This window comes from Nuphar pumila, chromosome 10 (genome assembly GCF_984573655.1).
Source record: "Nuphar pumila chromosome 10, dmNupPumi1.hap1.1, whole genome shotgun sequence".
Classification (NCBI taxonomy): Eukaryota; Viridiplantae; Streptophyta; class Magnoliopsida; order Nymphaeales; family Nymphaeaceae; genus Nuphar; species Nuphar pumila.
In genome coordinates, this window is record NC_143258.1 from 102410573 (window position 1) to 102425884 (window position 15312).

At 38.9% G+C, this 15312-nt stretch overlaps 1 protein-coding gene and 1 long non-coding RNA gene across 2 annotated transcripts in view; both read left to right on the forward strand.

Annotated features, from left to right (window-relative positions):
- LOC149827665 (serine/threonine-protein kinase EDR1-like) overlaps positions 1-1387 on the forward strand; it is a 44382-nt gene extending 42995 nt beyond the window's left edge. The window contains exon 14 of the mRNA XM_090019547.1: positions 867-1387. Coding sequence (XP_089875673.1) covers positions 867-1002 — 136 coding nt within the window. The 3' untranslated portion in view covers positions 1003-1387. The remainder of the gene's footprint in view (positions 1-866) is intronic.
- Positions 1388-6002: 4615 nt separating this feature from the next.
- On the forward strand, positions 6003-9678 carry LOC149827666 (uncharacterized). Its single transcript, XR_016434932.1, has 4 exons — positions 6003-6482; positions 7256-7356; positions 7701-9220; positions 9324-9678. It is a non-coding gene; the product is annotated as an uncharacterized LOC149827666 (long non-coding RNA).
- Positions 9679-15312: the final 5634 nt, after the last annotated feature.

Sequence of the window (15312 nt, forward strand, 5' to 3'; positions counted from 1 at the left end):
TGGATTGAGAAAGTTGTGTTCTATAATCGTAAGTATTATTGTTAGAGATGGGGATGTTGAATATTGCCAGGAACTGATCAAATATAGCATCCTTGGATTCAGTATCAGACTCGTGGTCGGGTTGGGAGGCCCCTTTACTGATGAGAATCTGATTTGCATCTTACCCTTGTAGGATCTAAAATACAAATGTTTTTTTCTGGACCCAGGAATGCTACCACAATGTCTTCTTTTTCTTTTTACCAAACTGATTCTGGAAGAGTTGTTAAAGGTATTCTTACATGGTTCCAAATTCATATGTTTATATGATTTTCATCTGAGACTGAACCCAAACTGACTGTTGCTGAGGTTGAATAGAATCAATCCTGATTGAACCTTGATCTGACCTGTCTATAGGCTCATTTTGGTACTTATGTAAGAATAAAATATTTGGCCGTCTGTAACAAAAATTGCCTTGCAGTATCACTATCACCTATATTTATCATTTGTCACGCACTCAAAATACATACCCATGATCTGGATATGCTGCCAATATTGAGTGATATTTGCTTTCAAACAACAAATCCAGTTTTTTAACTGCTTTTGTTTCCTACTCCTGAATGAGAAGCTTAAAAGTGGGCTTCTCTATAGTGGCCCGTTAACTGAAACCCAAATTTCACTATTGATGGGAGGATCGTAAAATGTATCCGAAGTGCAAAATGCAATAGGAAAATCCTTGTGATTTAGTGGTGTTTTTTTTTTAAATCAGTTATTTCTATTTCTTCTAGGATTCTATCTTAATTTTTTCTCGATTATTCCTTCTTTGAGTGGGTTAAGATGATTCTTATTAAATTTTGTTGATTGACCCCTTTGTTCACTTTTTAATGCAGTGATCCAAGTCTGCGACCTTCATTTGCTCAGCTGATAACAGTGCTTGAGCCTTTGCAACAACTTGTGGTGCCGAATCATCAAGATTCACAGTGCTCACATCTACCACAGGAGATCTCTGTAAATTCTACTCCTTAAGTACAGGTCTGCAGAAAGACGGATTTTCAGTAATTTTTGTAGAGTGAAGGTTGGGAAGGTATTTATGATAGCTGGTGTTGGTGTACAATCGTTGAGGAATTCTTGTGGCGCATCATGGTGGCAAAGAAGGAAGCTGCTGTGGCCTTGTACAGGGGGAGTATTTGTATGTCGCATATGAAATTATAAATAATCAAAATGGCCATTCTATCTCCCCCATCAATCTGTATTGTTTTGTGTCTCTTGGAAGCTTTTCCAGATAAAAATGGATATAAAATTATCTACAACTCTTCCCGAAGGGAATGGAAAGTTGTGTTTATGCAGGTGCATGTGTCCTAAAAGCCCTCAAACATTACCAGATAAATATGATTTATTATGATGCAGAAAATGGTTTTGCATTTAGCACGATATATATATATATATATATATATATATATATATATATATATATAGAGAGAGAGAGAGAGAGAGAGAGAGAGAGAGAGAGAGAGAGAGAGACTGTGTTGAAGAGTATGATCAATGGACAAAATGTTAATGACAATCTTTTCACTAGAAAATTGAGAATTTTAATGATCTGGCGGCCATTTTCAATTTGAAAGTGATCGTACAGGTTCAGTTAGATGTGTGTGTGTTCGTTTTGTTGGATATAATTGGATCGTACAGGTTCACCTGAAGCTATTCCATGAGATCCAGCTTTCAGGTGCAAAATTGTATTATATCACATTTTCGAGTGTTATTTCTGTTTGTGCTGATCTTGGGACACTAGACCAGGCAAGATTGATTCATTTGTTCATTCAGTGGAATGGCTTCGGTCGGACGTTATCTGTCAACAATGCACTTATCGACATCTCTACGAAATGTGGCAGCTTACAAGATTCATTGAAAGTGTTCAATGGCATGCCTCTAAGGAATGTGATCTCTTGAACTGCTATGATAAGTGGGTTAGCTATGCATGGGGATGGTAAGGCTGCTTTGAATTTATTCTATGAATTGAAGAAGTCAAAGATAGAACCGAATGATGTTACGTTCATAGGTGTGCTGTATGCATGCAGCCATGCCGGCTTGGTCTAAGAGGGTCACCAAATCTTTGTTGAGATTTGCAAAGAACATTGGATCATACCTATGCAAGAGCACTGTGCATGCATGGTTGATCTTTTGGGCCGTGCTAACCTTCTTGATGATGCATGTGAACTCATAAAATCTATGCTGAATAAACCCAATGTGGTTGCCTGGGGAGCGTTCGTAGGAGCTTGCAAGATCCATAAAAACACCGAAATAGGTGAATATGCAACAAAACAACTCTAGAGCTTGATCCTAATCATGATGGCGCTTATGTGATGCTATCAAATATGTATGCTTCTACTAGCAGATGGGATGGTGTTGCAGAGATGAGAAAATTGATGAAAGAGAGGGGAATTGCCAAAGAGACTGGCTGCAGTTGGATTGAGTTGAATAACATCACACATGAATTTGTGATGGGAGACAGATCACACCCACAATCAGATAAAATCTCTGAAACACTGCACGAAGTAGTTAGAAGATTAAAATTGATTGGTTATGCACCAATGACTTTTAATGTTCTGATAGATGTGGAGTAAGAGAAGGATGAGGTGCTTCTCTTGCATAGTGAGAAGTTGTCGGTTTCCTTTGGGCTCATTAGTGTTAGCCTAGGCTTGTCCATTTGCATCACAAAGAACTTGAGAGTCTGTGATGACTGCCACTCTTTCATGAAGCTCTTATCTTCAGCTTTCGAGCGTAATTTCACATATTGTATAAAATTTTGTTAGCTTTTGAACACCGCAAATCGTTCATAAAAACTTCTCTAGACGAGGAAAATAAGAACGATTTACCGGATGAATGTTAGGCCAGAAATGCAAAATAAAAACAAACATGTATTAGAGTGAGCATAAATAGGTCACCCGAATTGTTTTTTTCATAATTTTTTAGTAACAACACTTCATACACTATTTCAAAAATCTCAAATCATAACAATACATATTTTTCTACAAACAAATCCCATTTCCACAGCCATTAAACTGAAAAATTGATCAGTCTTCTTTAAAACTATTTTTTCAGAAAAGTTTTCGGTATTTTTCTTAAATTCATACATATATATATATATATATATATATATATATATATATTCACAATAACCTTGTATATTTTCAAATTTTCTACATTGAGAGAATTAAATAAAGCACACTAACTGATTTTACACAAAAAATTTGATTACATCTCCCTATTGCATTCAAAAACCAAATATGTTTATGAGAAATCTATACCGAAACCGCTTTCACCAATTCCAAGAGGGTGTATGTTCACGTAGAGACTACTGGTAACAAGTAATTAAGAACTAATGTATTCTAAATCATATAGTAATTATACAATAAGCATGAATTATTTCAAAGCGTGATACTTTTGAAATGGTGAGTCTAGCAATGTAGTTCACTTTGCAGAGGCTTGACTCATTAGGGTGGACTGTGCACCCAAGTAACTTTCTAGTGCATGATTGACAACATGGCTATGGCTGGCTTCCACGCCATGGCCAGAGGGCTGGTAAACGAGCTGTACAAGACAAACAGAGAGTGTTTAAGCTTGGCTCATTCTTGTGGTAAGCTAAGTTGAGCTCAAGCTCATGGCAAACCTGAGTTAAATGAGCCGAGTTCAAACTGGCTCATTAAAAAAATACATTTTTTATAAAATTAAAAACAATAGAAATTAGACTCTAAACCTATGACCAAAGCACGAACTAGCTCATTTAAAAAATATATACATTATTTTTAAGCTATAAACCAATAAAATTTGAACTCTAAACTTATTTGCTTGCAAGCCAAACATTTCAACCATCTACCCCTATGAAATAAAATATATTCATTCCCTAGCTAATGAGCCGAGCTGAGTCGAACATTCATTTTTCATGTTCGGCTTGTTGAGCTTATTTCATGAGTTTGAACAAGGTCTTGACAAGCCTAACAAGGGCTGAGCCACGAGCGGCTTGTCTTGTTGCCCCAGCTCTAGCCATGGGTATGGTTATGTTGGCAGGTTCAGTCACAACAACTAGATGAGTGAGTTTTGCAGATGTTTGGGAACTTGAAACATAGAATTCAGAAGTTCCTTCAGTTTGAAATTCCCTAGGGATGTAAATGGATCGGATTTGGTTCCCATGTGTCATAGTGAACCTGAAATGGATTCAGATTTGAATTTATTACCAAATCAGTATTCAATTAGCTTAAATAGGTAGATTTCGATAAAATTCTAAAACCAAACCCCAATCCATTTTATCAATCGGATGCTATTTCCTTTACCAAATCCAACTAAACGGATTAGGGTTTGGTTGGATAATCCAACTCAATGCCGAACCGGATGACATAATTCTCAGTACTAGTGGTGACTACCTTTTTTACCACCCATATCAGACTAACCCCAGCTTTCTTTGTCGAAAAAGAGAGAGGTGGTGGCTCACATGGAGGCTATCAAAATAGGCAGCGTAGCAGAGGAGGACAAGGTCTGATTTCAAAATCAGTTTTGTGGTGATAATAATCAAGCAGCTAATGCCACTGTTGCACCCACTCCTATTGTCATTGTCTCCCCTCATCCGACTCCTCCTATTCAGGTTCTTGACCCTGTTGAACCTGCTGAACCTACATCCCCTGAAGCCCACTCCTGCTCCTCTGAGTCAACCTCCCTAGTTGTTCTTACCCATCCTATCTAGGTTTCAATAGGGGTGGCAATCGTGTCGGGTTGGCGGGTCAGCATACCTCAACCCGAACCCGACCCGTTTATTAAACGGGTCGGCTGTGGCAAACACGAACCCGACATGTTTAATAAACGGGTAACCCGACACGACCCGCCAACCCATTTAATAAATGGGTTGGGTCGGGTAAACGGGTTCTCAGGTTCGCGGGTCAGGTTGATGGGTCGGGTTGGCAGGTTGACGGGTCGGGTTGGCGGGTTGACCCACCCGCCTAACCCGTTTATTAAACGGGTCAGCCGGGTTGGCGGGTTGGCATACCCCCAACCCGAACCCGACCTGTTTAATAAACGGGTTACGCGGGTCGACCTGTTTATTAAACGGGTTGGCTTAAGCCCAACCCGAACCTGCCTAAGAGGAGGGTTGCGGGTCGTGTCAGGTTTTGCCACCCCTAGGTTTCTAAGTTGGCACCCTCAAATCAAAGATATTTTGTAGGCAGTTGATTTTTTAAACCCACGTAAAATCTAACATATACAATAGTCATGTTCCATTAAACTTGGCAAAGAAAACTGAAAAAAATAAAAATATACATATTTTTACTAGAGAATTCCTTACCCATGTGGGGTAACAAACATTACCGCATATCTAAGAATCAAAGAAGTTCAAACCCAATAGTGAGCTAAACATGAATATAAATTTGCTACAATCATTTGTAAATGCAAATGTGGTATAAAATTTTATTTTTTTGCATATTTTTTCAGTTTATATATATTTTTTAAATCTAACATTCTAAGTGAATAGTTTATTTAGTAGAAAACATGTTTTGAATAATGCGCTTTTTGCAACATATAAGTTGGTTTTTCAAGAGCTTCAAAAATCAAAGACACACAATGCAAAACCGTTTGTAAGACACCAAAGAACAAGCCCCAAGGGGCTTTGGCTGCTAGACCGGCAGTCAAGGTTCGATTCTTGTGAGCGTCGAGCCAATGTCTTATATATATATATATATTATATATATATATATATATATATATATATATATATATATATATATATATATATATATATATACCAAACTAGATGCACAAATTATTGACCCAAAATAAATACAAAATTAAAAAAATTATAACAATAAAAATATTTTCGTCATATTGTGAATTTTGGAGGGCACATTTTGCGAAAACAAAGGACCGTTCTAGTGAGAGAGAAGAGGGCATTTTTGTAATTGAGGTGACCCGTCATTTCATTCTTTGAGGCGAGGAAGCTGGTGGGCAGGGACAGATAAAGACCGGTCCCCTTCGCTATTTAAATCGGTTTTATGCTCATTTCAAGTCCGTGCCATTCTGGTTGTCTCCCTCTTTTTGTGTGTTTCTCTCTGTGACTGAGCTTCCGCGGCGGTACAGAGGCGAAGGCCGTCGCTAAGAACGAGAGTTCCCCTTCTGAATTGCTGCGATCTCGCCGGAATCTCCATCATTTCTCGCCCTTTTCCGAAATTCTACGGTGTTTTCGTGAAATTTGGCGATCTCGCTTTTCTCCGCAAAAAGAGGTCTGGAGTATGTATTCTTCTTCGTCTAAGGTTACCCTGTGCACGATCTTCTCTAAGATACTCCCTGTAGTTTTTTCGCTTTCTGGCGTTCGGATGTGTGAATCGTGACGAACGGAGTTGAATCTGGTGAACTGTGGAGTCTTTTTGGCGGTTTAGGGTTTGATTTGGGGAGATCTAGTTGAGGACAGTTTTGGAAAGTTGAAAGGTTTCTCTTTGAGTGTGGATCCGAAAGTCTTCGGTCTTAAGGTCAGTTTTTTACTCACTAGAAATGAAGATTTGGATGTTGTCATTTTTTTTCCACGTATGATTGAGTTTTAGTGCTTGTAATGAAAATATTTGCTTTTTGTGTTACTTGGTGCTAGATATTCTGGATCTTGGCGTAAAATTAGATACGGTCATGTTTGTGCAGTTCCTAGCATTTGATCCGTATGAGTTTCGATGGATTTCGCCCATGAAGTTTGGTTATTGTGGTTCATTTGTGATGATATTCATGTCGTTCTTTAGTCACTGAGATAGCTAAGGGTTTTTTCTTTGATTTTCTGAAGGCCGCGTTTTGGAAACTTTTTCGGTGCAGACGGAAAATATTAACACATTGTGAAGAAATTGATGGATATAGTCATTTTTTTCTCCTTTTTATTTGGTGATCTTGTTTGATTTGTAGTTTTAATTGACGATCCTTCCTCTTCTGAAAATTTTTCTTGTTTCTCTAAACCAGTATATCCAGTGAGATTTTCAGATTTCAATCGAAAATCTCATTGAATAATCATGCAATTTGCGCGCTCTCTCTCATATAAAAAAGAAATTCAAGCACTTGGAATTGAGGAAAATTCTATAATTTCAGGGAATACTTTTTGTTGTTCTCACATTTTTCTAAGATTTTACATCGCTGTTTTGATGGTTTAATTCATGTTATGCTAGTGTTTATGGTGAAAAGTTTTGAACTTTATGTTAATCTTTTCTGTTTTTTTTTTTTCTCATTTTTTGAGTTTTTGATGGTCATCTTTTCCTTTTTAATGCAGTCGTGGAGAGGAGGGTAACTCGCGTTTGGTTGAATATTGCTGAAGAATATATATCGAGTTGATCAAGTTTTTTCCTTAAGGAGTACCCGACTAGCTTTGAGGTATTTCTCCAAAGCAGTGGCGTGGTATTTTTGTATTAAATTTTACTTCTGGTTCAGCAGACAGGTTAAAAAGTCACAGGAATCAGATTGGCTCAGAATATTCAGAAATACAAGTATAGTTTGGTGGGACTGGCCTTAGTTTATGAGTATAGGCGAATCAGTTTCTGATCCATATTTTCATTCTGGTTGCTTGGATTTTTCATTTTGTATTGTGCCCGACTACAATACAAGGATGCCTAGACTCAGATAGCTTGTTTTAGATAGATTTGCTTTGAGAACATCAAGATATATAATTTATATGATATAGTTTGTATGTTCATTCGCCCAATTTCGCCTCTTTGTAGATTACTTGAGGAGATTGAAGCTTTTCCCTTTCAATGGAGACCCTTGTTCTTTTGGTTCGGCCGCGATATGTCCATCAACAGGAGACTAGGAACCAGAATCCAGTAAATTGCCGAAGTTTTGAGTCTGGAGCAGGCGTACTTCCTTCTCCATTTGCATTCAGTAATGGTTCTTTTGGTATGAAACATGCTAGATATGGTGAAGCAGAAGCACCATACTCTTATACGCCAACCTGTGGAAGCTATGGAGCATCCAGGAATGGAATAGCAAAGAGCAGCACCCCCAGCAGTCCAATTCCAATTGAATCCAAAAGCAGGCATAACAATGATGATCTTTCTCTTGCACTCAGAGGCACCGAGTTTTTCCCTGCTTCACCAAGTTCAGAGTGCTGGGCTGGGCCAACATACTCTAACTCCCCACCTCCAAGCTCGCTGCCTATGCCAAAATTTTCTCTGCAGCAGAAGCGGAGCGTGTCGCTAGAGTTGCCGGTTCCAGATTCTGAATTCCAAAAAATGCATGCTGTGAAATCTGCCCCTCCGTCGCCCTCTAGGGATTCTCATTCTTCTTTGTCTGGGAGTGGTTTTTTTCTAGATACTGCTTCTGCGAGGGAAGATTTGAGGCGCATTCTCAATCTTGATCTCCATGATGATTAAGTCATCAAATGGATTCCCCTAATTTCTGTAAATAAACCCCTCATTATCATAGGAATAGATTTCTGTTAGTTTGTTGTGGTCTTTAGAATGTACATAGCAAGGACTGATGATGATCTTTGTTGGCTTTTTACATAGGTTGCCTAGATGGGGAACCAAGCTAGAGTTGTAGGATTTGTTTGTCAGTTTAGCTGAAATGTAAGGTAGATATAATTGCTGCATAGAGTTAGTCAATGTCAGCTTCTGGTTTAGTAGGTTTCATCCTTCAATTTTATGTTCTTACTGAGTTTTTACTGTGAATTAGCTTTGTTGTCTAGTAGATGACTGAAGTTTCTGCATCTCTTAGATTCTCTGGTTTCGGTTGGTTCTTATGCTTGTTATGTTGAATTTTCCTTGCTTCCCATCCGTTCATTTTCTGTGCTCTGTAATACTCAGACTCCTTACATCTGCTAGCAAACCTGTTAACTGGATTCCTTTCTTTTTATTTCCTTCCTACTTTCCAAGCTTCAACAATTTTAGTGATGGCCATCCTTATAACCATGGTTTTCTTTTCTCTTTTCTTTTTCTCATTCCTTCTGCTAATCTCCAGCTCTTCCCCTTCTTTGCGAAGGGCATCAAGCGGTAGCACGTCTTCCCTTCTTTCCTTTTTTTTTTTTTGAAAGGGAAAGTTGGGAAGGCATCTTGCCTGCTTTGACATGTTCTATGCAACCTTTGCCTCATCTTCTTCCCTCTCTTGTTCTCCTCATCAAGATCTCAATCTCTCTCTATAAGTAATGGCTTGTCAAAAGAGCTTAGTTTAGGATTCGGTAGGTTATATGGATGCCACTCCCAGCCTTGAGGACTTCATTTTAGTAGTACAAATGGAGGACAAGGTAATTGCTTCATTCGTACTTTAACTTTTCTTTTGATTGTTTCTTCCTGCTAATGCCATAAGAAAGCTGTTGGTGACATGCACTTTGTTTCTTCTTGAAACAGGTTGTGATTTGCAAAAATGCAGAAGAATGGATGTTTGTCGGGGAACAATGTTTAGCTGAGTTGGTGTTGAGTATTCGTAATGAGATCTAGGTATGTTTGTGATTACGTAGGATTATAGATCACTAGTGCCTTCATCTCAATTCATAAAAAGAGGAAAAAAAAGGCGGGTCCTTGATCTTCATCTTGGATTTGTAGTTTAGTGGAAATCTTAGAAAAGTGCATGTGGGCTCTGGAGCTCTTCTTTTAAATAGACTGATAGTCTGATAGTTTTTTTTTTCATCTATCTTGTTGTTATGTTGCCTGGGATGTTTTGGTAACTTTTGAGGAATTACAAACAGAAAAAGTCTTGTGCTCCTTAGGTTTATTTTTTTATTTTTTGAAGTTTTTTTTTAAAGGCAAGCTGGGGTTAGGCAGACCCTTACCAGATATCTCTTAAGCCCCATGTGACAGAGGGATTCTAACCTGGGCCTTCAGCTTAGCACAGGACCTCTCTTACCACATAGGATACCGCCTTGGTGGTGTTTATTTTTTGGAAGTTGAACGTTCTGTCGTGTTATTTACTTGAAAATAAGGGCCGATTGCTTGAGAGGTTAGGTCAGCCACTGTCCCACTAGTTGCCTTGGTCTCTGGGTTGATTGGCAGCCCATTACAAACACTATTTTTTTTAGGTTTTGCTAAACAAATCGTTTCAGAACAATCTGATCCGAAAAAAAACTTGAATCCTGAATCGAACTGGATCAGATTGTTCTGAATCGATTTGTTTAGAAAACCTAAAAAAAGAATCGGGTAGTGAATATATATATATATATATATATATATATATATATATATATATATATATATATATATATATATATAAAACGATTCAGGCCTAATTCAGGACTGGCCGATACAGGTGAATCAGTCCTTTTTGCATGGGGGCCTGAATCGACCCCCGCATTCAATACAAGGCCGATTCGGTGTTGAAAGTATTGGTCCAGACGATGGCCATGTACAAGATTGCACAATTTTTTTTGAGAGGGCAAGATTGAACAAATTTTTGTAGGCTAACACCTTTCAGCTGGCAGCTGAAATTCACGGTTGGACTGGAACCTCAGTCAAGTTGGTTTTGCCTTGGTTGGGTTGGTGAAATAGAGGGCCGGATCTGGTTCGAGTCATTGGTAGTATCTCCACTCTTTCGTGCTTAGGACACTTTATGTCCAGTCGTAATTTCGGTTTGGTTTAAATCAAGCTCTTCTGGTTAATGACTGGTTCATCGATCCCCAACTAAGCTAATCTTTCGGGAGCAATTAATAACGTGAAAATAAATATGACTCATCTGTCTGAAAACAAATAAGCACACACGAGAAACACGATTTTAACGTGGTTTGATTACTTTACTATGAACCATACGGTGGCGCCTTCCACTATTTAAAGAGTTTACAAGAGAAAGATTGTCTACACGTTTTTGTTACTCTTGTTAACACTGGACTCTACACAATACAATGTTCCTTCTTGGATCTCTTCTAACGTTATCTCTAGGCTCCTGGATTGTGGTGTCCTACTGTGCGAACATCTTCTATTTTACGATGTAACCTACATGCCTCATCATCTTGGGTTTCTTTTCTGATTTCCTTGTAGGATTCCTGTTGTATCTCTTCCCGATGGAGGCTGGACTCATTGGTTGGATCTGCTCACTAGTAGTCCCCCTCAAACTGGACTTGGGTGGAGTTGAGACGCCCAGTTTGATTTTAAGCTCCACAAATTTGAAAGTGAGGAAGTGCCTTGTGAATATGTTCGCAAGTTGTTTAAAGGTGATCACAAAATTGGTAACTAGGGTGTCCAATGCTAAAATGAGTCAATCTCCACATGCTTTATATGAGAATGAAAAGTTGGTTTAATAGATGAGAGATATTATGAGAATGAAAAGTTGGTTTAATAGATGAGAGATATTATCACAAAACATTGTAGCAGGTTGATGAAGGTAAACACCAAGATCTTTGAGAATAAAGGTTGGCCACATTAGCTTGAGGCCAGAATTGAATTTAGCAACTTTAGTATGCTTTTTGGCACTCCACGAAATACAATTATCTCTCAGGAAGATGAAAAAGCCAGATATAGACTATCTGATGAGAGGATAACCTACCCAATTCGCATCAGAGAAGGCATACAATGAGACGTGTCGTGTGAAAAAATAATTGAATCTCATGATCAATTGTACCATGCACATAACGAAGAATGTGTTTCAACATCTAGAAGTGATAGTTGGTAGAACTCTGCATGAACTGGCTGATATAATGAACACTGAAGAAAAGGTTAGAACGAGTCATAGTGAGATACGGCCAAGACTTAGATAAAACGTGCAATCATGAAACAAAAGATCGCCATCTTTGGGAATAGTAACATAGGTAACCATAGGTGTAGCAACAGGCTTCACTCCAAGCAACTGAGCCTTGTCAAGAAGTTTACACGCATATCATTTCTGACTTATTATAGCCCTCCAAAAAATCATTGAACTTCGATTTCCAAAAAGTAGTGTATGAACCCAAGGTCTTTCATGGCAAATTCCTTACTTAATAAACTTTGTTAAAAATGCATGATCAGTGACAATAATATCATCAACGTATAATAGTAGCACAATTATCATAAAACTACTTTGGCAAATAAACAATGTCAGACAATACTAGAAAAGAAGTCAAGAGATAGCAAAAAGGTGTCAAATCTATCCTACCAAGTAGGAGGAGCTTGCTTCAACCCATATATGACTTACTTAAGACTGAACACAAAATCAGGTCTTGTTGAGTCTTGAAACCCAAAAGGTTGTTCAAGAAAGACAGTCTCATTTAAGTACTCATGCAGAAAAGCATGTCCAACTATATGATGTCCCAATTGTGAACAATGGCTAGATAAATAACAATATAAATAGTAGCTGATTTAATAACAAAAAAAACATTTTCATGAAATCTATGCCAAGAATTTGGTCAAACCCTTTGGCCACAAGTCTAGTCTTTAATCTTTTCAATGTACCATCACTCTTCAATTTAGTCGTATGCACCTATTTACTGTGAATCACATGCATCCCAGGTGTTCAAGAAACGAGTTCTCAGGTATTGTTGACATGTAAGGCATTCATTTCATCTGACATATCACCACATCACCCATTGTGAGCTAAGGCAACTTTAAGAAATCGAGGCTTAAGAGAAATGGTTAAGGCAATAAAGTATTTAGGATTTGGTTTGACTGTGCCGGCTTTCATGTGTGTGACCATAGGATGGAGACCTCCATTGCTCATAGTAGGAAGAGGATTAACATGTTCAATAGGATATACCCTCCACGGTATCGCCCTCAATCATTTCGGTCATAAGGGTGGTCTCAACATGGGACAAATCAAGTTCAATGGTGGGAGCATCCTGAAATAATCGAGCATGGTCTTGATTAGAGACAACCTGGGTCTCACCCTGAATATCCATGAATAACTGGCCGTCCAACTCTCGAAAACTAATCAGCTCCTTAGATTGGTCACTTGAAGAGAACAATGTACCAAACTTAGCATAAAAAGAATAGTTTTCATCAAACACCACATTTAAACACATCCAGTAAGAGCGAAAATACAACTGCACCCCTTATGTTGCTCACTATACCCGTGAAAAACACAAAGGTAAAGTTTTTGAATCAAACTTATCATTGGCATAGTCTTTAAGATATGAAAAACACCCACAACCAAAAACCCTCAAGCTAGTATAATCATTGGCATAGTCTTTTGGATTGTGGAGTCCTACTGTGGGAGTATCTTCTATCTTAGGAGAAAACTCACATGTAGGGGAGGACAACGGGCCGGGCGGCCCAATGGGCCAAGCCGACCCGGCCTGCCATGGGCTGGGTTTGAACCAAGGTTTTAATGCCTGGGCCCATTAGGTACCGAGCTGAAACCTGGCCCGTTATATACGTGCGGGCTATCGGGTCAAACCCATGGGCCTGAGTTATTTATTAAATTTTAAAAATAACTATTGCATTGTAACTTGATAACTATTACTATTTACTTAATTAGTTACATTAATTTTATTAAAACTAGAAAGATAATTAATTGAGCGCATGAAAAGTTGAGAACTTTTGAATTATTACTATTTACAAATGAATTTGGGTCGGGCCAGGACGGACCCAGCCCGCTTCACATTGGACCAATGGGTCAATGGGCCGGCCGGGGCATGGGCTACTCTTCAAACCTGAGCCTGTTAATAACAGGCCAGGCCATCTTTGGGCCGGGCCACACTTAAAGCCCGGCTGCCCGAGCTCTAAACAGGCCCAGCCCAATGCCCCACCCCTACCCACATGCCTCTTCATCTTGGGTTTCTTCTCTTATTTCCTTGTAGGACTCCTGCTGCTGTATCTCTTCGTGATGGAGGCTGGACTCATGGGTTGGATCTGGATCTGCTCACTAATACTGTCAGGGGGGACCAAGGATCTGGCACCATAGGACCGATAATTTTCAGTAAACATTATATAATTGATAGGAACACAAAACCGAGTACTTTTGGAGGTGTTACCAAAAGAAAGAGATTTACAATCATGTTTGGTTTGGTCACAGGTGCGATGAGTAATCATAGAACGAGATTTCTCTTAAAAGCACGTCTGCTTTGGTCACAAGTGTAATGATCAATCAGTTGAGAATTCAAAAGTTGTGATTGTTGGTCACAAGGTCAGTCCTGTGACCAACTTTCACAGGATTCTCAAGTAATAATCAAAATCACATTTCAAGGGAGGATCATTTTCAAGTATCGGAATAATAAGTTGTACTTACTGTTCCATTAAACATGAGAGAGCGTTATCAACGGGGGCTCCCCGTGGTTGGTAGGAGCTGTCAGTGCACGTCTTCTTGCGGTGGGACGTTGCAGGTTCAAAACCCATAATAACTGGTGGGGTCTGCCTAACCCTAGCTTGCTTTTCAAAAAAAAACCTGAGAGAGCGTTGTGTGATTTGCAATCACAAGAAGCTGAGAAAATCCAAGGATCACAATCACAATGTTTTGCAAACACGCCCTAAATGAAAATCTCTGCATTAAGAATCCTCAAACTCGAGAATTCCAAAGAATTTATCCGATACACACTTAGTTTGGCTTGATGTAGATAATGGCAAGAGAGAATTTGCACACAAAATTCACAATGGTTGCCATTATACACTGTTTCAACAAAAAAAAAAACTGAACGTTTTGTTCTTTCACAAAACGAAGCATTTGATACACAGAAAAGTTGTCTTAGACTTCAACTGCCATGTCATATGTGCTTTTTGAGCGCTCCTCATGTTGGGTGCTTGTAGTTTACTTCCTGCATAGAAATGCTCTGTGAATCTTGAATCAGTAGAGACACCAACAATTTTCTGTTCAAGTCTTCAAGCAGCCTCTGAAGTGAGAGTCTGCAGAACTCTACGACTACTCGGAAAAGTCTTAAATCACGTCCAAATGCAAAGCCTCGGTGTTCTAGCAGCCAGGTCATGGGGTCAAGTTGCACCAGTTTTGCACTTAGTTCTCTGTCGGTCCATGAACTGTTCTTCTTTAGGAGTGTAGGGTCCATTTTACCATCCTTCCACTGTAAAGAGAGAACAATCACAAGCTTGTTGAGACTTGAGACTAAGTCCTTGCAATGTAGTTTAATAGGACTGCTTGTGCACGATTGGCTCTAGACTAGGGAGAAATCTTACCAAACTTCAAGAACTCCTGTGTTTCTGCTTTAATATTTGTGGCATAACGTAAGACTTAGATAAGATAGTGGTTCTGGCTGTTGGTCCTTGTGGCCACTGGCTATTTTTGGACTAAGTGAAATAGTTGAATCCATAAATCTTGCATGTCAGAAATAGGATTGCCCATCTGTAGGACAATTGGTTCTTGACAAACTAGAAATATGAGTCAACACTCATATTGCCCATATCAAGATCTTGGGTCTTGATCTCAAGTGATCAGATGTTCCCCAACTTGTTCATGTCGCTGGTTCGTCCAGTTTTCTTTTGGTTTTAGGAG